At 40.4% G+C, this 23,287-nt stretch overlaps 3 protein-coding genes across 5 annotated transcripts; 2 read left to right on the forward strand and 1 right to left on the reverse strand.

Moving 5' to 3' along the window:
* Nucleotides 1-2,164: 2,164 nt before the first annotated feature.
* On the forward strand, nucleotides 2,165-15,875 carry fggy (FGGY carbohydrate kinase domain containing). Of its 3 annotated transcripts, XM_029280667.2 has the most exons (17): nucleotides 2,165-2,288; nucleotides 2,601-2,794; nucleotides 3,756-3,867; nucleotides 4,379-4,530; nucleotides 4,790-4,878; nucleotides 5,058-5,173; nucleotides 5,293-5,421; nucleotides 6,840-6,943; nucleotides 7,446-7,553; nucleotides 8,723-8,784; nucleotides 9,063-9,225; nucleotides 10,782-10,856; nucleotides 12,241-12,361; nucleotides 13,456-13,550; nucleotides 15,090-15,151; nucleotides 15,394-15,520; nucleotides 15,635-15,875. In XM_029280667.2, the coding sequence occupies exons 2-16, from the start codon at nucleotides 2,612-2,614 to the stop codon at nucleotides 15,473-15,475; spliced, it is 1,653 nt and encodes a 550-aa protein (XP_029136500.2). In that variant the 5' UTR covers nucleotides 2,165-2,288; nucleotides 2,601-2,611; the 3' UTR covers nucleotides 15,476-15,520; nucleotides 15,635-15,875. The 3 variants fall into 3 exon arrangements, with proteins under 3 accessions (XP_029136500.2, XP_020506658.2, XP_020506667.2); XM_020651002.3 differs by having other exon boundaries at nucleotides 15,394-15,875; XM_020651011.3 differs by lacking the exons at nucleotides 2,165-2,288; nucleotides 2,601-2,794; nucleotides 3,756-3,867 and adding an exon at nucleotides 4,057-4,164 and having other exon boundaries at nucleotides 15,394-15,875.
* A 747-nt stretch (nucleotides 15,876-16,622) lies between these two features.
* Nucleotides 16,623-19,622, reverse strand: LOC109996743 (peroxiredoxin-6). The gene is made up of 5 exons (XM_020651023.3): nucleotides 19,490-19,622; nucleotides 18,666-18,822; nucleotides 17,345-17,494; nucleotides 17,089-17,235; nucleotides 16,623-16,992 (listed from the first exon to the last, which is right to left on the reverse strand). Exons 1-5 carry the CDS (start codon nucleotides 19,579-19,581, stop codon nucleotides 16,864-16,866), a joined length of 675 nt encoding a protein of 224 aa, XP_020506679.1. The 5' UTR covers nucleotides 19,582-19,622; the 3' UTR covers nucleotides 16,623-16,863.
* A 15-nt stretch (nucleotides 19,623-19,637) lies between these two features.
* On the forward strand, nucleotides 19,638-22,827 carry LOC109997255 (polyisoprenoid diphosphate/phosphate phosphohydrolase PLPP6-like). The gene is made up of 2 exons (XM_020651670.3): nucleotides 19,638-20,587; nucleotides 22,322-22,827. Exons 1-2 carry the CDS (start codon nucleotides 20,221-20,223, stop codon nucleotides 22,720-22,722), a joined length of 768 nt encoding a protein of 255 aa, XP_020507326.1. The 5' UTR covers nucleotides 19,638-20,220; the 3' UTR covers nucleotides 22,723-22,827.
* Nucleotides 22,828-23,287: the final 460 nt, after the last annotated feature.

Here is a 23,287-nt window from a genome sequence, read left to right on the forward strand (position 1 = left end):
TGTCTGGCCTCCCCCATTGTATTATTCAACATATTCTCCTCAAGCCAACTATAAATAAGTTAACAGCCCTAGACAGCCTGGGAGAACCAGAGCTGCTTGAGGTCAACACTCTTGAGATGAAATGTTGTCCTCCCAACACGTCGTGCAACACCCATTTGGAAGTATTTGACACCCTGAAGTGGAAATCCAGCACTGAATTCCTTACAAACATTTGTGTCTTATACCACTGTGGAATGAAGACAAACAAGGCCTCAGCTCTTTATTATTTCTTTCCTCTTCTCTCTCAACATAATACAGCAGCTTGTAATCCAACAATAACTTTCTGAACCCTCTGTTCACCTGTGTTTAGCCCCATTGAGGAGTACTTTCCTATTGAACTGCTGCTGTGCCCCGGCCGTTCTTCCTGTTTCTCTGTCAGCTTTTCCCCTCTGCTGGTCTGACGGGGTCGCTTTTAGATAACAACGCCTTCCTCCTCCCTGCACGGGCCAGCTGTTTCCACAGCATGAAGTTCTCTAATCAGGAGCTCGTCCTGCCTGCCTCCCAACATGAATGCTTTTGTTGTACAGAGGTGGGACAGCCCTCCTTCCATGATAGCAAAACATAGAGAGGGACTACATGTGGATGTTTCAAGAGAACAAAGTTTGATTGGCTTCAGACACATACACATACACATACACACGACGAGCAGTGAGAGAGAGACAGATGAGATTTCAAACACTGTCCGTTCAGTGTTTGTTGAACACCATCTGTTTCTTCCTGTCCTGCTGCTTGGTTTTTCTCTGCTCATCTCTGCTGATCATTCCTGATCATCTAAACACACTGATCATAGCCAGCAGTACTTCCTTTAGACAGCTGCAGATCTCCTCTAAGAAAAGAAAACAATAGAGTTTGGAGACGTGGCGGGATTCAGAGAGCAGAGTCTGACCTCTGATTTTGTCTGAATTGTCTGCAGCCATATCTTTAATTCAGTGTTATGTATTGCTGTACATTATGTCCGGAATCCATACAAAAAGCCTAACCTTTTCACAGACGACTTTTTGATATGTCATAGAAGAAAAAAATGGTGGTCTACCTAATAACATTAACAATGGCTCTGCTCCATTAAGTTTTGCATGTGTCCTGTGGCCTTTTATTGTGCACAATGGCTTAGCATGACTTATTGAAATGTTTTAGTGGGACAGAGAAATGCTTTTCTATTGTTAGTCAAAATATCAGCTGAAATACATTCTTTAGATCAAATAATGAAATATTAATAATGGACCTGCTAGTTTCTTAAATGTCTAAATCAGTCAAACAAAAATCAGCAGCAGACGTACCATTATAGTAGCTATTTAAACTGCTTTAGGCCCTAATGGGGCCTGAAAGCCCATAAAGTATGTCTGGTTTCGATTAATTCAATACGTTACAAATGTTTTTTTGAATAATAACCAGTTGACAAAGTGTCCGCATTACTCGTTTATTCTGTATGTTATTAAAGCTTTTGTTGCACTCACAGGGTTTATCAAACATAAATGTGTTTACACTGTACTTGGAGAAGACAAGATACACTCACATGGAAGAGATAATTCTCTTGATGTTTTTTCTATTAAAGGGCAAACAAAAAGTTTTGATCTGAACAATCTGTTCACCTCCAAAATCATAATTAAGTCAGTGCACTAAGAAAAAACACATGCAGAGGATTTTTTGAGTGTGTGTCCTTGTTTAATTGGGTCAAAACTACTGTATTTTGGGTTATGAATCACGAGAGAAAAACATAAACTTAACATTACAAAACTATTATTTCACACAAGGGCCAACAGCTTACATTTAGATAAATGATTCAAGAAAGCTTTTGTTCTTCTGTATTGAACAGTAACTGTACTTTAGGAATTTGGAGGCTTTTGGGCCCATGCAGAACCTCATTTTCACTCCAGGAGCCTTTGAGCTGGTCATGCATGTTTCTTATCACAACCTCACTGAACCATAACACATAGGCTACATGTTTATGTAAGGACAGGGTTTCCAGAGTAATTGACAGTAAATACTTTCTCCCATATTAGTAAAGCTAATTCTATTCAGGATATGTCCATTGCCTGATGACTGTGCAGTAAAACACTGACATTTTATAACTTAGCTTTCTTATGCTAATTTTAGCTTCGAACTTTGTACAGCTCGGCAGAGAAAATCGACTTTGCCCTTTTTGTCCACATTCGAGCCCCGTAGTAGTCACAATCTGCAACACCGCAGAACGCTGTCCAGAAACTCAAAAACTGATGTTTTATCCTCTGAAATAGGATTAATATCGGCCGGTAAGTTCTGAGATCATGTCTCAGCAGTCACACAGTTGTTCTTTATGCTTGCTAATGTTATTAAATGGTAGTTGAATTGTTATTTGGTGCGAGTTCTTATGGTTTAGATCTCCGTATCTGAGTGAGTGAGCGGGCGTCATTGTAGCGTTATCATCTTAAGAAAGATTAATAAATGATAAATCTATGGCAAGAAGACCATGCAAATGCGTTAACATCCGTTTTAAGTCTGTTTTGTAACAGTATATCAAATATTGACAGTGCATGTTGGTTAATAATCAACCCGTGGGTCTCCCTCCTCCTCCTCTTCTTCAGCTCCTCTCCCCATGGCGGAGGTCTATTATGTCGGAGTGGACGTGGGGACTGCCAGTGTGAGGGCAGCACTGGTGACCAGGACAGGCCTGCTGAAGAGCACTGCAGAGGAGCCCATCAGCATCTGGGAGCCCCAGTCTGACCACTATGTCCAGTCCTCCACAGAGATCTGGGACACGGTGTGCACAGTTGTTAAGGTACACTGACCTGCGAGCAGTGTCTGGTTTGTCAGATAAACTTCTGACCTCACTCATGTTTTCAAATGTTTCTGCTGGCTTTCCTCCACCAAAGAGCCCAAAGAGTGGCACAGATTGTATCTTTTTAACTGTTATCTATCAACACTTAATAGTTCAACTATTTGCCTCTAAGCACTTGAAACATCACAAGCCAAAACTTGTGGCTAACTAATTCAATTTATCCATTGTTTTACAATCTAAGACAATATTTATTAATTACTCTAGCTGTGTCCTACGTTAGCCAATATTTCTACTGTTTAGTCCCTACTTTTCAACTTTCATCCCTTAATTTAAGATAACTATTTCAACTTTTCTTCTGTGGTTTATACTCAAACTGTGAAGCCTCAGTGTCGCCAGTAAGAAAACTATTTCCACTGTGTTTCTTTAAGATAAAGGCTCATCAGTTAAGATAAAACAACTGTCGGTCATTTTGATAACTATTATGATCTGTTAAATATTTAAAGATTTTCCAACAGACGCAAGGCAATTTTATTTAAACCTTTTTTTTTTAAACTTTAATCTAACAATTAAATTTAAGAATAGTAAACTATCTTAAGGGGTTATCCAATACTATTAGGGAAATATGTCAAGTTATCCTATTAGCTATTCTAAACTGTGTATCGATTACTTTTAGTTACCCCTACCTATTTCAACTGCTTACCATTTACCTTCAGCACACTTTAACAGCTTTTTAACAATACTTTTTTTTTTTTTAACTGCATCAACTTTTATCGAGCACTTCGAACTATTCTGTCATTTGTTCATTTTAGCTATCATTTAAAAGATTAACCCTGCTTCTTTCTTTTAGCCAACTATTCAGCATTTAGAGGATGTTTCTCTTGATTCAGAAACAGCACACATACTGTACACGTATGATGAGATGTGTGAGATCTGTTAAGACTTTATTTTGTTTTTGTTCCAGAGAGTAACACACAGTGTCGAGAGGAGTCAGGTACGAGGGATCGGCTTTGATGCTACCTGCTCTCTTGTGGTTTTGGACCAAAGCTTCCAGCCTCTACCAGTCGATCAGGATGGTAAACAACAACACATGTATTTGCCTCAACTTTGTTCCTGACATATCACTCTTGTTTTGTTGTTTACATCAGGAAAAGTTTCAAGGCGATTGAAGAGTCAATTTTATTTTTATATTTTGAAATTGATCTCTTGGATTAGTTGTGCCTGGAATACTTGTGTAGGTCTAATGTAATAGGATACTTTATTGATCTCTTAAGGTTGAATTCCCTTCTCCACTGCAAAGTCAGAGGTCAGGGTCAGCTACAGAGCAAATCCCCTGGAGATGGTTAAGATTCATGTATTTTCCTTTAAATAAGGTGAGTGCAGGGGTCAGGAACCAGAAACTCAAGTAAAACCACTTATTATATGCTGCCTGGAACTTCACAAATACCAACACAGCTGTCCTGTCCTACTCCTAGCCAAATTCAATCTCACCCAAAACCCACATTTTATTCAACATTAGCTGTTTGGTTCATTTTGTTTACATTTCTCCAAACTGATCTTTCCCTATCTCTCACCTGACTTCCCCAGGTGATGGACAAAGAAACGTGGTGATGTGGATGGACCATCGTGCTGAAGAGCAGGCCGCTCGTATCACAAACACCGACCACGGGGTCCTGAGCAGGGTGGGAGGAGTCATGTCACCAGAGATGCAACCTCCGAAGCTGCTCTGGCTCAGAGAGGTGAGAGGTGAGCGAGGTCAACGCGGGGCCACTGATCTCAATATGTTTAAATTTCACTCTCTGTTTTGTCTGCTCAGCATGCGCATTCCTTTGTTTGAGAAGGTTTCATGCTTTACCCACCTTTTCCTCTGGAGGCATCTGTTAGATCGAAGTTACCGAACATCTTTTTTTTTCTAAATGTGTCTACTCACATTTCTGTACTGTTGTTGCTCTGTGATCAGGGGTCCATTATCACACACTTCTCTGTTCTTTCCTCCAGAATCTAAGAGAAAGTTGCTGGAACAAAGCTGCCCACTTCTTCGATCTTCCAGACTTCTTATCATGGAAGGCAACAGGCTCTTTGACACGGTGAGCATTGATGGATGATGATCACTGGGATTGTGTGATAGATTATCTGTTTTTACAGCAGGTAGGATACTAAGAAATGTATCTTGTAAAACAATCTGTTTTTAATGTTGTGGCCATCACCAGGTCCAAATACATCTATCCTGAATCATGTGACAATGCTATTTTGCAATATTTAACAGGTCTTTATGTACTCTTGTGTGTAAATGGACGTACTGTCCTCCAGAAGGATGGGACTCTAGTTTTTGGACAAGCATAGGACTGGAGGATCTACTGGAAAATAACTTTTCCAGAATAGGTATAAAACCATTTTTGGTGACATATTTCACAAATTCTGAGGAAGCTGCAAAGCAATGACAGGGTTTTCACACCAGGATTTTTCTAACATGTCACATTTTTCTTTTTCCTGTTATGCAGGTAGTGTGACGTGTCCTCCAGGGAGCCCGTTGGGACACGGCCTCACTCAGGAGGCAGCAGCAGATTTGGGTTTGGAGCAAGGAACAGCAGTTGGTGCTTCCCTCATCGATGCTCATGCGGGAGGCCTTGGTATAAAACCCTTGACACGTTTATTGAACTAAATATGATTTTTGTTTTTTGCCTCAAGTTCATTTGCAGGTCTAGCTAGCTCTTAAAGGACAGAGATTTTTTTGTAATGTAGCCTTTTGTTGCCATCGTAGATGAAATTCAGGTATACTGCGTTTGAGATATCCTGAGTGAGGAGGAGACTCAGGAGTCAAGACATGAAGTTAAAAAGAACCGTGAGACAGAGTCCACTCTACCAGGCTTTTACTACTTGTAGTTTCGACACAGAGAAGAAAGAATGGGGAAGAAAATAGTGGCGAACACGTTACACATCAGCTCACCTCGACATCACTTTGAAAATGTACTAGGGGGCTGGCAGGAAAAAAAACTCAGAGTAAAGTCAGAGTGAAAAATGCAGCTGTTTGCGCTCACACATGCAGCTCACCCTGAAACGTTTTGTGCAACTGTAAAAGCACTTTAGCAAACCAAAACATCGGGTAAAAGGGAGGCAGAGGATTTTTCTTTTCGTTAAAACATTTTGGGTAGCTGTAAAACGAAGATCCCAACTGTGTAAAAAAATAAAATAAGAAGCTACTCCAGATGAATAGTTCAAACTCAAGACATTTTATGATTGTTCTCCCCCCCCCCCATAAATGTTTCCTTTTCACATTTACAAAGTGTAGCACATTTGTTTTGGTAGACAAGGTGAGGCTAACTAAAGAATGGATCTAAATCTCAGGGGTATGTCAATATTTAAAATAGTTTCATGAAATTCCTGCTATAGATTTAAATGTGTAAAGCAAATAGTTAAAGTTTTGACCTGAGGCTTAAACCTGAGGAGGGAGGTTACTGATTTATATTGATGTATGTATTTTTTTAATGAATCCTTTATTTAGACAGGTAATCTCATTCGGACTGGTTACATGTTAGAGCAAACCAAAACTAAACCAGTGATATGTTTTGATAGAAGGTAAAATAACATGCCACTCACAGTTGTCTGATGTAAAACTTGCTAATTGTTGCTCCTCTACACTGTATCTGCTGGCTCCAGGGCTACTAGAAGAGCATTTTTTCTGCTTCAGAAATCCAAACCATCTGGTTTTGTTCTGCGAGATAAACTGCGCACGAACCCTGCCCTCTGACTCGAGGCTGCGACCTCGGCCGATCACACATTGTTGTGTCAGTCAGAGGTTAAAACACTCTGCACTTTTTAGTCACTGTGCATGTCACGGTGATGAACGCCCCTTGTCCCTGAACCGTCCACCTTAAACTCAAACCAGCTTGACAAACAATATTCCAGCATTTAGTGTCACTGCTGAATCACATGTGAAGGTTAGAGGAGCACTTCAAAAGAATTTAAAGCTTCTGATCTGCAAATCATTGTGATTTGTCCCTGACCAGCCTCTCACAGGAGGTCTGACTGCTCTGCAATGTGTGTCCAGGTGTGATAGGTGCAGATGTAACAGGCTTTCAGTTACCCTGTGAGGACCAGCCAATCAGCTCACGCATGGCGATGATCTGTGGGACGTCAACCTGTCACATGGCGGTGAGTGTTTGACTGACTCTGGATTACCAGCGTTCCCCTGCATACATTTTTAGTGAAACTTGTTATCACTAAAACACTATGTTATTACCATGCCATATAGTATATTTCATCAGGACCTTTATGACACTAACACACATTTCCAAGTAAGCCACAGCATGACTAACACAAAATCTCCCCTAATGAATCACACACGCACAGCGTTTTAAGAGACTCTGAGGTGATGTAAAACTAAAACGCAGGACTGTAGTCTATTAAATCATCTTTGTGACCACTGTGAATTCTTGCCTGTAATAAGTCATTTTTACATATATCGTATTTTTTTTTAAAAGACTGAAAAGAACAGCAGTAACTGATTGTGAAGCAAATTGGCACCACATCACGTTTTAGGATGCATCTTCGTTTTACTGCAGCACCATGCATCTTTTGATTGATGTGGAAAAGAAAATGAGCATGCTTTTAATTTCTAAAGGCAAAGGAAATGTTTCACCTTCTTGTGCATCAGATCAGTGAGCAGCCTCTGTTTGTGCCCGGGGTGTGGGGGCCCTGCCTGTCTGCCATGGTGCCCGACATGTGGCTCAACGAGGGAGGACAGAGTGCTACGGGAAGGCTGGTCAGTCCACTTACAGGCTTTGGTTTTGATTTAAATGACCTGCTTTAAAGCTCAAGAACAGAAAACTGTATGTACAGGAAGAAACTACCGTGTGTGTGTGTGTGTGTGTGTGTGTGTGTGTGTGTGTGTGTGTGTGTGTGTGTGTGTGTGTGTGTGTGTGTGTGTGTGTGTGTGTGTGTGTGTGTGTGTGTGTGTGTGTGTGTGTGTGTGTGTGTGTGTGTGTGTGTGTGTGTGTGTGTGTGTGTGTGTGTGTGTGTGTGTGTGTGTGTGTGTGTGTGTGTGTGTGTGTGTGTATTTGTATGTATATATTTGTATGTATATCCATCTGTATATGCATCCAGACATGTTTTACATATCTGACCACTCAAACAACAACTTGTCAAAGCAGTCTGGTCCATGTGTCGTGTCTTTTTAAGAAAATGATCGACCTTTATTTTGGTGTGACAAACAAACCAGATTTGTTTGCGTATATACAATTTATGTTTCATCATCTGGTTTAAATAGAATTCAGCAGAGTCACATGTAACACACAGTGAATGATTGTTTAAAAGATTGTTTTTTCTTTAGCTTTATTTTTGGGGCTTTCCATGCCCCGTATTTTGGGGACAGGACCGGGGATAATCAGGAATCAGGGAGAGAGAGAGAGAGAAGAGAGAGAGGAGAGAGAGAGAAGAGAGAGAGAGAGAGAGACCCTTAAAAATTTAAAGTGATAGTGATGTGACATTTGTTAGTCTCAGAACGAAGCAAACTTGGTTCCTTCTATCTGAAGAAAAGGAACACGATGTCCCTGCAGCATTACAATACCTTCTTTTTTATTCTGTTTTTTTTTTATACACATATTATCATATTATAAAATATTTAGTTTAATTTAGCAGCTGGACGATTCAAAGTCATGAAGTTTGTAAAAACACAGAATCGTTTTTTAGCTTCTGTCTTCTCAGGTGTGATGATTTCAGGCTTTTCTCATCACTGTAATTATTATTTTTAATTAGTTGTATTTGTACTGTCCCTTTAAACTGCAGTCACTTTACATGAGAAAGAAAATCTGAATTTTAAAATTGGAATATCATATAAGGAGTAACAGTTGGAGCGTCACAAGCATTTTTGTCATCAGCTGATTTTTTTTTTTTTTTTTGTAATCGTCTTAGTTGAATTGTCTCCTCCCTCAGATTGAGCACATGGTGAAGGGCCACGTCGCCTACACGCAGCTCCAGGAACAGGCTCGACAGAGGTCAGCTGATGACTTTGATAATGAACTTCCCAAAAGTATTTCAACACAGCTTTTATCCCTGATGTTTGCTCATGTTCAGAAGGCTCTGTATTGTGGGCTTTAATTTTTGTTTCTTAACTATTTGTGGATGCCGCAGTGGAAGTTATTTACTGTACAATTGTTTGATTTTGGAGATATTATTTTGACAGTATCTATTAAGACCTGAGCTTTCCCTACTATGAAAATGACCTGAAGTGTTTTCTCAACAAATTGTTCTTTTACTGTTATTTTATTCCCAGATGTCCCATCACTGGCGAGAACATCTACAGCTACCTGAACAGCCACCTCAGTTTAATGGCTAACTCTCCTTCTGCTGTCGACCTGCTGGGCTCCAGTCTTCATGTGTGGCCCGACTTTCATGGGAACAGGTCGCCCCTGGCTGACCCCACGCTGAAGGGCATGGTGAGGAAACATGAGTGAAAGCTTCACGTGTCTAAAGACATGAAATATTTTGGATCCATGCAAGTTTCTTCGACACACTAAGCCACAGAAGAGCAGTGGTGGTCAGAGAGACGTTTTATCTCATCATATCGGTTAATCAAGGAAAACCAATCAGCAGCAGATAAAAAATAATGTGAAATGAACAAACTTTTTTACTTTTTACAAATTAAAGGTCACATATTATGCAAAATACAATTTACCATGGTTTTCTAACACTACTTTTTGTCCCTAGTCTGACAACAAACCCCCAATTAGGAGAAAAGTCCATCCTCTCTGGCTTTTGCCGGCTACACTTTTCAGAAAATGTGTGCTCAAACAGGCCGTTAGGAGATTTTCCCGTTGTGACATCACAGACCCCTCCCCCAGGTGGGTGACACTCCCACAGCTAGGTGTTTGTTCTCCCCTCTGAGTCTGCCTTTCCACCTTTAACAACAGGGCACGATGCAAGAAAGCCAAAGCCACATCCCCTTCCAGAGAGGGGGCGTGGTCAAACACAGACCATTTACATTTAAAGCTACAGACACAGAAACAGCCTGTTCTGAGCAGGCCTGTAATAGAGGGGTTTATAGGCATGATACAATACAGGATCAGCGTGGATTTATAACTAGACACTTCACAGACATGTTTTGGACTTACTTAAAGTGATTGAAAATTAGTATAATATGTGACCATTAATATATTAATAGTTTTGGAAAAACAGTACATTATTTTGGTCGAGACATAAAGAAGGGGACTGATTTCATTTCTTCTGCGCTCGGTACAGTGAGGACATTAGTCTAGCTCAACAAAGACTGGCTGGGAAACAGTTTTTCTAAGTTCAACCACACATTCCTTTAAACAAAAAATCTACTTTTAGTGCATGTAGAGAGTATAAAAAATGTTTAATAATGAGATTTAGGAGATCTTTTTTTTTCAAACATTCCCAGGCGGGCTGTTTTCACCTGCTTTCACTCGCTCAGCTACATGACAGTGCTATCAATGTGGTCATCACAATCTCAGAATCAATCCAAAAAATTATCCTCCAATGGTTTTGATAAAAAAAAGAAAGAAAGGAAATCTCAACGCAATCAGCTCACAGTTAAATAAAACTGCTAACTTGACACAGCGGCACAGTTACGCCCGGGGTCAAATCTCAGTGCTCAACAGAACATCTGAGTTGTATTTTTTCCTGGTTTGCAGATATCCACTTTAATGTTTGGCATAATTGAAATGGCAACACATTTTGTTAACTTCTGGGAAGAATCACGACTGTCGGTGCAAACAACACATCCAGCCAGTGAAATGATTTCTGTGTTCAGTAAGTGAATAGATGTTTCCAGGCTTTATCTGTAGCTCCAGGAAACAGGAAGCCAGCGAGCAGAGAGCTGTTGAATATTGTTTTGACTGAATTCCTGCTGGTGTTTGAGATACAGGACTCTCAATGACAGCATTTCTTTACCAATCACAGTGTTGGTGAATGTATCCCTCTGTTGATTCTTTCTATTCTAACACTTTGATGACTCTGTGCTGTTTTTCAGGTGATCGGACTGCCGCTTTCTCAAACCCTGGACGACTTAGCCTTCCTCTATTTGGCGACTGTACAGGCCCTTGCTGTGAGTCAACACTGTGATATGTTTACCCAATGCAACAAAATAGTACCATCAAGTACGAAGGAAGTATGGGTGTAACAATACACAGCAGTCCTGGTTCAGTTCGTACCTCGGTTTTGAGAACACAGACAGACTGACTGAACAGTAGTTATTATTGAAGTATTTTATCAGTTTTCACATAAAGTATACAATCACTGTGTTGTTCTCAATGCTCCAAAAGTACAAAAAATAATTATTGATAGGCATTGTGTCCCATGAATAAATAATAGCAGCAAAACTAGAGTTCAACATAAAACATTAGATTCTATAAATAAGTTACAACTGTAGTGCTAGTAACACTGTTTTTAATTTAGTGTCATTAAGAACTACCTGCCATAGTTCCTACAGCCCGTAGTGTATTAAACATTAAACAAAATGATGTTAAATAATCAGCAACATAGAAATGAATAACATGTTCTGATTTGAAAACATCAAATAAATACATCAAATATAAGACAAGCAAAGTATGTGCCTCTAGGAGCAAGGAATCATCTTTATGATAAACTCGTGAGTCTGGGAAGTTATAACTCATCTCTTAAAGGTCACATATTATCCTCCTTTTCAACCATTTTAAATAAGTCTCAGAGCTCCCCAAAACATGTCTGTGAAGTTTCTTGTTCTAAATCCACTCTGATCCTGTATTTGATCATGACTATAAACCCCTCTATTTCAACCCTGCTCAGAACAGACTGTTTCTGTGTCTGTAGCTTTAAATGCAGGCACAGAAGAGCCATCCATCTGTTGTAAGTGAACAGTGGATACAGCGGTTATTTATTCATGCTAAACCACTGCTCTGTACACCAGTAAAGGGCAGCTCATAGACTGACTCTTGTGCGTACTGGATGGGACGTTGTAAAAAGGTTTGGGCACTTATAAAATACGTTCTCTACTAGTCTAATACTGCAAGTGGGCGCATCACCGGTGGTGATTGGCACATCATGGTAATGTAGTCTAATGTTCATTAGCATGTTCGATGTGTTTCCAAGGACAAACTAAACCGTTAACCCAAAGTGTCCCCACGCGACCGGAGTAAAGAAGAAGGCGGGTTTTGTTGGAGCTCTGCTGTGTCATCTTGCTACAACACTTTTCTTCTTCTGCGTTCGTTGTTAAATGGGGTTTAGCAAACAGTTACAAGCATCACTGCCACCAGGATTGTGGACTGTATACAGACATGTGACTTCCTAATTTCTCGACTCTGATGTATTTGTTGTATGACTGCATGCATTGACATCTGTACTGTGACAGTTTTGGACAAATACGAATAGCGCTACCTCATAAGAAAGGGAGGTGTTGTGTTTTTTTTTTAACTCTAAATTGATTCCCTTTGTGTCTTCTTCTCTGGTTTCAGCTGGGTACTCTTCATATTCTGGAGTCCATGAAAGAAGCCGGACATGACATCAGAACCCTCTTCTTGTGTGGCGGGTTGAGCAAAAATTCTCTTTTTGTACAGATTCACGCCAATGCTACAGGTATAAAACATTAACTCACACTACGCCCACTTGCCCCATACCGTGCTGAAGCACAATTTCCTCCCCTCCCTTGTCCCCTGCTCGCCTGCACTCACACTTCCAGGACTAACCAGGCCTGATCACGAGAACCTCCATACATACCTCATACAACCATACTTGTAGTGCTGCCGGAGCGAACTGGAATGAGACTTTTTCTCTCCAAGTGAGGAAATACAATATTTGCAGTTTGCATAATGTGGTTTAAATTTGTATATCATTCTTTTTTGAGTGCTTCAAGATCCGAACATCACTGAATTGTCTGTCATGCAAGAGAGATGATAAAAACAAACACGATGCTCGGTTATCATTTTGACATTTACAGGTGGCTTGATTGATGAACAAAGTCAAGTCATGAGTAAGTACGAGGATGAGTAAGGTGAAACGCTCCACCTTAAAATTTCCACGATGTGTCACAGACTGTATGAAAGTGACACGTGGACTTTTCTCTTAACAACAGAGAACAACACAGAGAAAATAACTGCAACTTTACTGACTGTGTGGTTTATTTTGAGTCGTTCCGCTCAGTTACAGCCCTCTTACATTTTTGGATTTCTCGATTATGCAAGATGGGAATCAATTATATGTCATGTCCACATTGTTTTTCTGTAATTGTGCAAGAGCATCTGTACCGTGCCAAAGCACACCTCTTCCAACCTCGCTGGGGCCAAGGAAGTGTACTCACTCACACTTTGTCAAATGAACTGGACTTTGGGTGTGGATTGCCTCGTAGGAGTGCGCCATAAGGGTCCTGGCACGGTTGGATGAAGTGTGCTATGGTATGATAGCTCATGCACGAGCACCAGGGCAGGCACCTGGAGCAATGGGAGGGCAGGCCAGCAGGGGGAATGGGGAGGAGGGACAATCGTGCTTCACAGGGTACGAGGCAACGGGGCAAAGTGTGAGTGCACCCTAAGATAGTTTCTAGCTTATTATTTACATTATCTAGCATGAAAACTTTTGGTTCCCCAGAAATTGATTCAACACCAAGCATTTTGTTGAAAAGACAATATTTCCCATGTAGCCAATTCAAATGTTGTCATCATTTTGTTTTTCAGGGTTGCCTGTGGTTTTGCCTGACCAGCAGGAGGCTGTGTTAATAGGAGCAGCAGTGCTGGGTGCGTGTGCGTCCAAGGACTACAGCACTATACAGGTGGAGTGACACACTGACACACGCAGCATGTGATCTAAGGTCATATGAGAGGCTTTTCACAGACTGCATCATGCAGTTAAGGTTTTTGTTTTTGATAGAATTCTACAAACGTTCACCTGTGAATGCCGCCTTCGTCGATTATGGGTCACTGCTTATGATTTAACGAAGTGAGAAGACCTGGGAAACATCAAAGAAAAAAACACACCGACCCTCCAACATATTTCATTAGTTGAAATTCTCTCCTTGTGAACTCTAATCAGTAACTCTCTTTGAAGAATGCTCCAGTGGAAATACACTGACACATCATAAATGGTCAGAGTGTGAAATTACATTTGCGATTTCATGCGAGTGGAAAAAATAGTATAAAACGGTTTCCTCGTGCTTTTAATTGTATGAGAGGAGAAAATGGTGTATGTTCTTTTGCACTTCTGAATGCACTGCTTTGTTCCTGCGGAAGTTAGACGATTTTGTTCCCAACAGAATGAAACAACTGAAAAAGGTTATCATACAAAGGATTATGCCGTACATACATGTCCCAAAGTATTGAATTAAGAAGTGCTTATTCAAACAAAAATGGTTTGATGTTTAACTAACCGTGTAAAATGTGGGATGTTTTATAAAATTACTGTCATAGGGCTTCCTCAGTAAAATCATTTTGACCTTCTTTAATGTTAGATGACGTCTGAAAAAGGTTCAGTCGAGATTGGAGCAGCAGGGACAGATAGACCCTGACTATAAGTCTGTAGCATGAGCCAAGCTTCAATCAAAGTGGTCATTATATTACAATGTGTTCATATTATATTCTTTTTAAATGAATATCATGTACAGACACTATGTTTACCAATCATCTTTCATGTAATTCTAATGAAAAGTATATCAAACTTCATGAGAAGTTAAATTGTAGGTATGCCCCATTTTGAAAAACATGTTTATTTTGCACTTTTCAAAAAAAAAAAAGAAAGAAGGAGATTATAATGAAATCTTTTTTCAAGTGTAAAATCAACTTGAAAGTTGCACAAAGCACAGACCTGCTGACTCAATGCCTCCATCTGCTGGGTGGAACCATTATACAAAGTATGAAGTGCATGGCTTCTCTTTTTTTGTTGTTGCCTCAGTCACTGAGCAGATTTGCCCACAATGTGTTTAAGATAAGAAGTGATGATTAACGTTTTCGTAGGTCAAGCTATCATCCTTTTGATGTCTCGGTCTCACAGCTCATAACACAAGGTTATGGTGAGCCTTTAAGCTCAGATATTCTAAAAATAAGACGTTATTGTTTGGACTAGGCTGCACCTGTCAATCCATTTTCAGCCGTGAGTACGACAGGCAGTTGTTGTGTCTGATCCTCTGAGCTGCACTCAGACCACCGGCTGGATTTAGTAGATTTAGACAGCAGAGCACCGCGTTAGGCATAAACCGAGGAACAACAAAACCGCTGCAGTTGACTTGTGTGAATACTACAAACTGGGTCAGGCCTCAAACTGAATGAGCGTCACATAATTTATTAAGTGATGTTTGTCTTTTATATTTCTGCTTCAGGAGGCGATGGGAAAAATGGCCAAAGTGGGGAAAGTTGTTCATCCTGACCGTGAACTCCAGAGGTGAGACAGAGAGATGATAATAATATATATGATGGTTAATTTATTCAGTCATAATGCGGTGTGTGTGTGATGTATAGGTACGTGTCTGTTAAATCAGTTATTTTATATAAGACAAACAAAAACCTAAAAAGTTAAAATGTATAATTCAAGTCATTGCTTGATGTCAAACCCAATCAAAACTGAAAATATAGTATTCAATCTGCATTGAATTTGATGATTTATACTGTTTTTCTTTGTTCCAGCTTCTATGACAGAAAGTACAAGGTGTTCCTGCGACTGTTCGCCCACCAGAGGGAGTATCAGACCCTCATGGACCAGAGATGACACTACTGGTGGGAGAAGGCCGAGCTGGGAGTGACTCCCTATGACGTAATGGTGATAACGAATCCACATGCTGGAGATAAAAAATCAGTTGTCTGTGCTGTACTGCTTTACCTGATGTTTTTCATTATATTTTTTAAATAATTTTTCAATAAACCGAAGAAAGAAAAGGCAGCTTTCTGCGGATGAATGTCTGTGCAGGGGTTTGGCAGATTTCTCACCACCTGGCTGTTATAACGGAAGAGACTTCCAAAGAGAAGAGCTGTTTAGACTTCCCATGGCTGTAGCTGCTCTTCTAACCCAAATAAAGAGGAGGATGTTGGAGGTGACCTGCTCCAAAGTGAAAGACCATCAAGTACCATCATCTTAAAATCTTTCCTAATAAATGATTGAAACGATACAATGTGCTCATGCCTTCCTCTGCCACACCACCCTTATAGGGTTTTGATTTATAATTCAGTGTGTTTTAACTCAACAATGACACTCATTCATTTTTAAACAAGTTCTCCTTTGTTCCTTTGTCAGTGTATTTCATCGTAATCTTCCACTTCCTGTTTGCATGGCCTCCTCTGTCCTTACACTCTCCTGTCCGCTGGTCTCAGAGAGGAGCCTGCTGCCAGGATCAAAGTACATAAGCTCACTGATGCTGCTGACCCGGTGAGGGGGAACGCTAAAGCCTACACAGCTGAATTAACAGCAGCCTTAAAAAACAACTGAGAGGGGGGGAAGGAAGGGGGTCGAGAAAACAGGAAGAGGAATGGCTCATTGCTTTAAAATTCTTAAGTTAAAAAAATACTGATGGGAACATCTGCCTAACTAATGTTTTTAATGTCCAGAGGAGGAATCCTTACATCAAAATCTCAAACTTTAGAGTATTTATGCATTTAATCAACACGGTTTTCAGTGAAATAAACCGGTGTGGCTTAGCTAACGTAAGGTTACCATCATAAAATCTGTTAATATTCACGAGCAACACACTTGACAAGCTTTAATAAATGTGTAACTACTAAGCTGCTTTCCTGTCCATAAAATGCAAAACATGGCATGCAGTGGTGTTGTTTGCACTCAGTAGGCAACACAAACCACTTCCTCTCACAGGGTTCCAACCATAAGAGAGAAATGCTTGGGTCAATATTACCAATCAAAAATATACAGTCAAAAAAAACCCTCTTTATTAAAGAGCCAAAAAGACCAATGTAATAAGATTTTCTTTCTGGTACACTGTAAAAACCTACTTTAACCTGACCTCATTGGCTTACATTCCAGCTGTTCTATAGGACTCCTTTACCACTGGGATTCTTGATTTGTTTGTCCGCCTGATAGAGACAAACAATCATCCAGGTAAGTAAGGTTCAGTCTGTGAAACATAACTGTTTGTTTGATATAAGTTCTTATGGCTTGGGTGTGTAGCGGAGGTACTTCTTCCCAGAGGGCAGATCTTTGGTGTATACGCCCTCTGGGAACAGAGAGGCTGCCTCCTCCTCAGACATGCTGGGTGAGACCATCACACAGTCTCCAGGCTGAAGGGACACAGGCGAAGAAATGAAAAAAAAAAGGTTACTCTTAACAGCTCAAATCCCTGATTCTGTGACAGATCTGTCAGCGCTTTGACACACCTTCCAGTCAGCAGGTGTAGCCACTCGTTTCCCCGCCGTGAGCTGGAGTGAGTCCACCACCCGCAGGATTTCATCAAAGTTGCGTCCTGTGGTGGCCGGGTAGAGAAGTGACAGTTTGAGCTTTTTGTCAGGGCCGATAATGAACACCTACACGCAGACACAAGACAGATGGAGCCAGATTAGGTTAATATACGGTCTCTGTCAGTATTCAAATTCTTCCTGCGAAGTAAGACATTGTGACTCTGTAGACTCTCACACAGCGGGCGGTGAGTGGCATGCCATCTTTGTCCTTCTCGTCAGGGTCCAACATGCCGAGGGCGACTGCCAGCTCCCGTTGACTGTCCGTGATGATGGGAAAGGGCAGAGAGCTGCACCCCGACTCCTCACAGTTGTAGGCCAGGATGTCCTAGTTATTACAGAGACATGAGCCATGCTTTCAACAGAACACTATTGCCATAGAAAACACATTTAGTGATTTACATGATTAAAAAAGAAATAAAGTGTTGCGCAGAACACAAAGCAGACGTGACGTAAGGACTGAGAGAAAATAAAGTGGAACCAAATTAACAAATTATAGTATTATATAAATAGCTCTTTTTATTGGTTGAGATATGCAGCATGTTAAAGGAACTTTTGAGTTTGTTATCGATTATGGAGCTCACTGTGGACAAATCAGTACCTCTTATCTCTTATCTGATTTTGTCCTGTACTTGCATAGCTCGGGTTTTCTGATGAAAAAAATCTCACCCTGCTTTCTTACAACAGGGGTGTTGATTATTCACTGTGGATATTTGCTGTGACTGGCCTTGTCTGGCACCTCAGCAGTTAAAGGCATTGAAAATAACTATATACTGTAGAAAAAGATAATCCTGCTGCTAATGGTCTTGTTGTTGCATGTAGATCAAAAAGAGGCCTCAGTATTAATTTCAGTCTGATTCAAAAGCAACTTTACATTCAAGTAACTGTATTACTGTAACTGTGACAGCAACTCAGTCACATTCAGACTGCTTACATCATTACATTTATCCATAAAGCTTTACCGAGTTGTCTCTTGTTTTCTCCTTCTATAGTTAAGTTATGCAGTGGAACCAAACAAAGCTGATCTTGTAATTCACAGCTCACAATCTATCAATGTAAGGTATGTACTTTTATAACCATTGGTTCAAATAAGCATATATAGAGGTGTAGATAGCACCTTCTCCATACAAAATATAATATAGTGATAAAAGTTCTGTTTCACTATTCAAACGAGGGTTTTATCGGCCTTGTATAAATGCAAAAAAAAAAAAAAACATCAACAGAACAGTCTAAACGTCTTATTGCTTGTAAAACTCTGCTTACTGGCTGTTTACTGAAAGAGGAAGCTCACCACCGATCAGTTAAACCAGCGAGGGTCAAAATGTCAATGTGGATTACTGTATTTCATGAACATCCTTTAAACATCTACATAATTGTTGCATGACATGCCTGAGCTCTACTGTGAAGTGAAAACAGTTCTAATCATTTGACTGATGAGCTATGTGTGTGTTACTCCTGATGTGGTCTCAGATAGCCGACTCGAGCTGCAGGTGCCACACCTTGGTCCAGCCGTGATGATTCTCCAGGTCATCGATGGACAGGGCGATCAATTTCACGTTGCGTTTACTGAACTCACTGCTCAGTCTTGCAGCGCGGCCCAGCTCTGTGGTGCAGACGGGGGTGTAGTCTCTGGGGTGGGAGAACAGGATCCCCCACCTATATAATAAAAACAGAGATTATTGTGCCATGTCAGGATCAGGAGAGACAATCTAAGGTTTCAATCTGACTGCAATCTCTAAATTTAGAATCAGATTGAGAGAATTGTAATATCACAATCTCTATTGTGATTTTCCTTCTTTCTTGTGGAGTTGTTACACAGTAGACTGAGGCTGAATGATTCAGCTGACAGCAAACCGACAGGATGTGACCTCTTTCTTCACTCAAATGCTGAAATGAAAACACAAGGCACTTTTTTCTACAAGTCAGCCGTTTGATTGTGCACCATCAACATGGTGGGCTATTTTAAGTTTAACCTATGACCTTCACCACTCACTGATGCTTTTGATTTGAATCAATTCATGGTGTTCAAGAGATTTTACAAAGATGAATCTAATAAATGCCAGAGCACATTAATGAGTGCATCGTGTAAAAAAAACCATTTTAATTCACTTTGAGGCCAAAATTGAACCTATTTGAGTAAAGGGTGTTTGATACTAAATATATACAATTTAAGGGTTTCAGTTGGTTTATATTGCATAGACAAAGGTCAAGAGCAGAAGTTAAAAAAGCAGTAACAGGAACTAGACTCAAGCTGTCAATCTGTATTGGGGATCTTGATGCGCTTATGAATGACAAACAAAATTAAAAACCATATTATACTCACGAATCTCCGAGAAATTCATGGAATTTGATATGCCCAGTCGTAGCCTCAGCCTCAAAATCAGGAAATACATCCCCGAGCAGCAGTCCCGGCATGTTTAATGTGCGCGTGGAGTTGTTCCGCGTGTGCAGCAACAGAAGTGATGACAGAAAGCAAACGATAAAAAGTGGGCGGGACCTTCCCCCTCAACAGGCTACTCTATTTGCATAACTATGCCTGAAGATTATAAACAAAACTGTGACTCGTGATATGGTGCGTTCAGGTTACGTTTTGCTTAAATTGCACAGTCTTAAAGGTTTCCAATTAACCAATTTACGCACGTGTCCGGTTTGCTGCCAAGAATTGACACTTTTTTAGAGTCAGCACTGTAAAACTTTCCAGATTGTAACATTTTATTGTTTTTTTTTTAATCATGACTTCGACCTAAATATGTATAGGTTTGGAGAATTTCTTTGGGCATTTGCGATTCAGACGTTCATTTTCTATTTTGAAGTGAAATTAAGAACTCACTGCTGTTTAAGGTTTAAACATGTTAATGGAAATGATAATGTAGCCACGTGACCAAAGCAGTACAGTCCAGGTCTAAATTGGTGACATTTGAAGCCCTTGCACGAGGACTCCCCAGTTTGCAGGATGTTTTGCTTCTGAGTGCTGCGGATTAGAGTGTTTGCACGCCAGAGGTGGTCGAAAAAGAAAGTGGGTAAAGTTTACTCTGCACACCCTGAAAAACGAAAATGTCCTCGCCCACATTCAGACGGAATAGTTCCCGTGGATCTGTGTGTGGAAATCGGGCATCATTTGAGTGTAATGTCCGTCGCCGGAGCTCCAGCTGTTCTTACTTTTCCCCTGAAGACTTAAACGTTAGCCTTAATCAGCCGATATTCACAATAACACTTCGGTTTCTGCTGGCGATAGATCTGTGGCTGTCCAAGCAGCTCGGGGTGTGCGCATGTGAGGAGGCTTCGTGGGGCGGTATACGGCCCCTGGTGCGCCTGGTTGAGTTCTCCGGGCATGTCATCCCCTGGATCATCGGCACTGTATACACTCTGCTGCGGGGAGAGAGTGTGGAGGAGCAGGAGATCATGCTGAATTTAGCCCTCGGTGAGTTAATGTGTTTCCATGATTTGGATGAGCAACAGTGACTTCAGTAGAAAGGGCACTAGTTTGGATACCTGAAATTTAATTATGAATAATTAATCTTAATATTCACCCAATCGGTAAATTAAAACTACCGCCCTGACAATAATCAATTAAAAAAAAGACATTTTGATGTAAGAAGTTAAGCCATGACAATATTTCATGCTTTTCTTCTTCGCCCTGTATTCGCCACAGCGCAAGGAAAGTTGCAAAAATAAACTTTTCAGAATGTAACAGTCTTACATTGAATGCAAAGTACTCGTTATATGCTACAATATTGACTTACTTTTTGTACAGATTGCTGCTCTACGGCTTTTTCATAGATATCACAAGTAACAGTAGCTGTGCACAAACCCGATGCGTAATTACGCACGGCTATGTCGACATTTAAGTGTGTGGCAATCAACAAGTGTTTTTCTTCTATCCAACAGTGTTAATAACTAATTAATAACCACAGTAATACAGGCCAAAGACGAACCTGTCCATCCAAGTGTGAAATTATAAATGTATAGAGCTGCACTGCTGCAGGGTGTTTGTTGGTCCACGTGAGCGAGAAACAACAACAACGCAGTCATGGAAAGTTTTCTACTTTGAGCAGCAGCTGACAGCAGCTGTGGTCAGAGAGACATGCACGCGAGACGGCTGATGTTTAATTAGCAAACTGGACACTACTGTACTGACTGATAGTTTTAAGATTAAGTCCTTCTATTATAGCCCACTGTGTAGTGCGCACTGTGCTGTGGTTAAATAGAAGAACTATTTTTGGCATACAATCGCCTATAGTACACCTCTTATAGCTAGAAGAATGAGAGTCTAAAGGAGTCAATGGTATCATTTCATTTCTATTCAGATATTTAATTCTGTGTTGCATTGTTACCTTTTAATTTCTAAAAATGTATTATCATGTTTGTCTCTTCACAAGAACAAATCTCAATCATGACTGTGCTTTTACGTATCATTTAAATAACCAATTAATTGAAGAGTCTTTACATTTTGGACTGTAGGTTGGATACATGAAATATGAAGATATCAACACTAACCAAAGGGGTCTGTAACACCTTCTAATATGATTGCATGATTAATGTTTATAGGTTGTGAAAAACAAATAACAGAGTTATGATTTGCAAATAAGATATAATCCCTTAATTATACATTTAGGGTTGCCAGGTTGTTCCAAAAAATACATTTTAATTAATGACTATCAACATTTATATCTGCAGGTGATGGCTTATACAAAATCTGGAAAGTCTTGATTTTTTTCTCCAATCCATAACAACCATTTATTTCTCTCCATTATTTGCAAATAACGGGCTCTAGCCAAGGCTGTTCTTGTGCTTACAACGGAGCTCTATTCAATATAAACACAAGATACGTGTGCGCTGACAGCTGTACTTTTTGTGAAGGGTGTCTCTGAGCTATTACAGACAGTTCCAAACAAGTCATCTGATTGGACAAGAGAACTTACATTAGAGAATACACTATAAAGCATGACTAAGGGATTTTTGGTAACATTACTAAAGCCAGAAGATAGCTAAGAAACTGTTTCTGAATTATAGCCTCGAATGAATTACAATATAAGGCAATTGCTGTAAGGAGAATAGTTTGCATGTGAGCTGATTCCCTTATTTAAATTTTACATTGTCAGCCTGATATACAAACAGAAAACACTATTTTATGTTCTCTCTTTCCCCCTCACAGCTCTGCTGTTGGACCTGCTGTTGGTCAGAGTTGTGAAGACTGTGATTAGACGTCGCAGACCGGCCCAGAACCGCTCTGAAATACTCTCCACCTTCTTTGTGGAGCGATACTCCTTCCCCTCTGGCCATGCCACACGTGCAGCCCTGTGCGCCCGCTTCCTCCTCGCTCAGCTGGTGGATGAAGCCTCCATGCGGTTCCTAGTGGTGGGTTGGGCTGCTCTTGTTAGCCTGTCTCGACTGCTGCTTGCACGACAGTATGTGACAGATGTGGGCTTTGGCCTGGCTATGGGGTACTGCCAGTACAGTCTGGTGGAGAGGTTGTGGGTGACCTGGGACTGTGTGCAGGCCCTCCTGCTCATAGGACTAAGAGAGAGACTCAACAGGGCTTACTGTGGATGGTAGATTGGAAACACTTGATTTAATGAACATGTGTGTTTATGTGTGTTTAAGTCAAAGTGTTGGGAAATGAGTAGTGTGAGTGTGTAATAAAGAAATGTCATTCTGTTAGTTCTGTTTAACAGTGAACTTCATTAATTCTCAGATTATATTAGAGTTACTTCAATATGCTTTTATTTAGTTAAAATGTGTCAGTTTTTATGCATCTTTTTGTGTTCTTTTTACTGTTTTCTTGAAGAATATAGTGGATATAATGAAAAGTATGGCCATGATGAACAGGCATCTTGTTTGCACATGGCGTTGATGATATATAGAATTGTTCTTACAATGCTGTAGCCAAAGCGGAATGGTTTTTAAAAAAATAAAAAGCCAATTTGCATTTAATTTAAAGAGTTGTATCCATAGACTGTAGATATTAATGGACAAAGCCTGAGTGATGTCACCCATCTATTACTGCATGGGGCCCTGGAGGTAATCGGTGGCAACCGCCATGCTGGAAATCTCAGCTTTCAGACAACCTAATGACACGCTGAGAGCTGGAGATGAGGCGTTTTTTAGGCCTCCTGACAAA

The sequence above is a fragment of the Labrus bergylta genome, chromosome 4 (genome assembly GCF_963930695.1).
Source record: "Labrus bergylta chromosome 4, fLabBer1.1, whole genome shotgun sequence".
In the NCBI taxonomy this organism is placed as follows: domain Eukaryota; kingdom Metazoa; phylum Chordata; class Actinopteri; order Labriformes; family Labridae; genus Labrus; species Labrus bergylta.

Coding starts and splice junctions, on each gene's coding strand:
- LOC109996743 (XM_020651023.3), bottom strand. CDS start 19,581: ATGCCGGGACTGCTGCTCGGGGATGTATTTCCTGATTTTGAGGCTGAG. Junction 18,823..19,489: donor CATGAATTTCTCGGAGATTC/GTGAGTATAATA, acceptor TTTATTATATAG/GTGGGGGATCCTGTTCTCCC. Junction 16,993..17,088: donor CTACACCTGCTGACTGGAAG/GTGTGTCAAAGC, acceptor GTGTCCCTTCAG/CCTGGAGACTGTGTGATGGT.
- LOC109997255 (XM_020651670.3), top strand. CDS start 20,221: ATGTCCTCGCCCACATTCAGACGGAATAGTTCCCGTGGATCTGTGTGT. Junction 20,588..22,321: donor CATGCTGAATTTAGCCCTCG/GTGAGTTAATGT, acceptor TCCCCCTCACAG/CTCTGCTGTTGGACCTGCTG.
- fggy (XM_020651002.3), top strand. CDS start 2,612: ATGGCGGAGGTCTATTATGTCGGAGTGGACGTGGGGACTGCCAGTGTG. Junction 4,531..4,789: donor AGCTGCTCTGGCTCAGAGAG/GTGAGAGGTGAG, acceptor TCTTTCCTCCAG/AATCTAAGAGAAAGTTGCTG. Junction 13,551..15,089: donor AGGACTACAGCACTATACAG/GTGGAGTGACAC, acceptor TTTCTGCTTCAG/GAGGCGATGGGAAAAATGGC.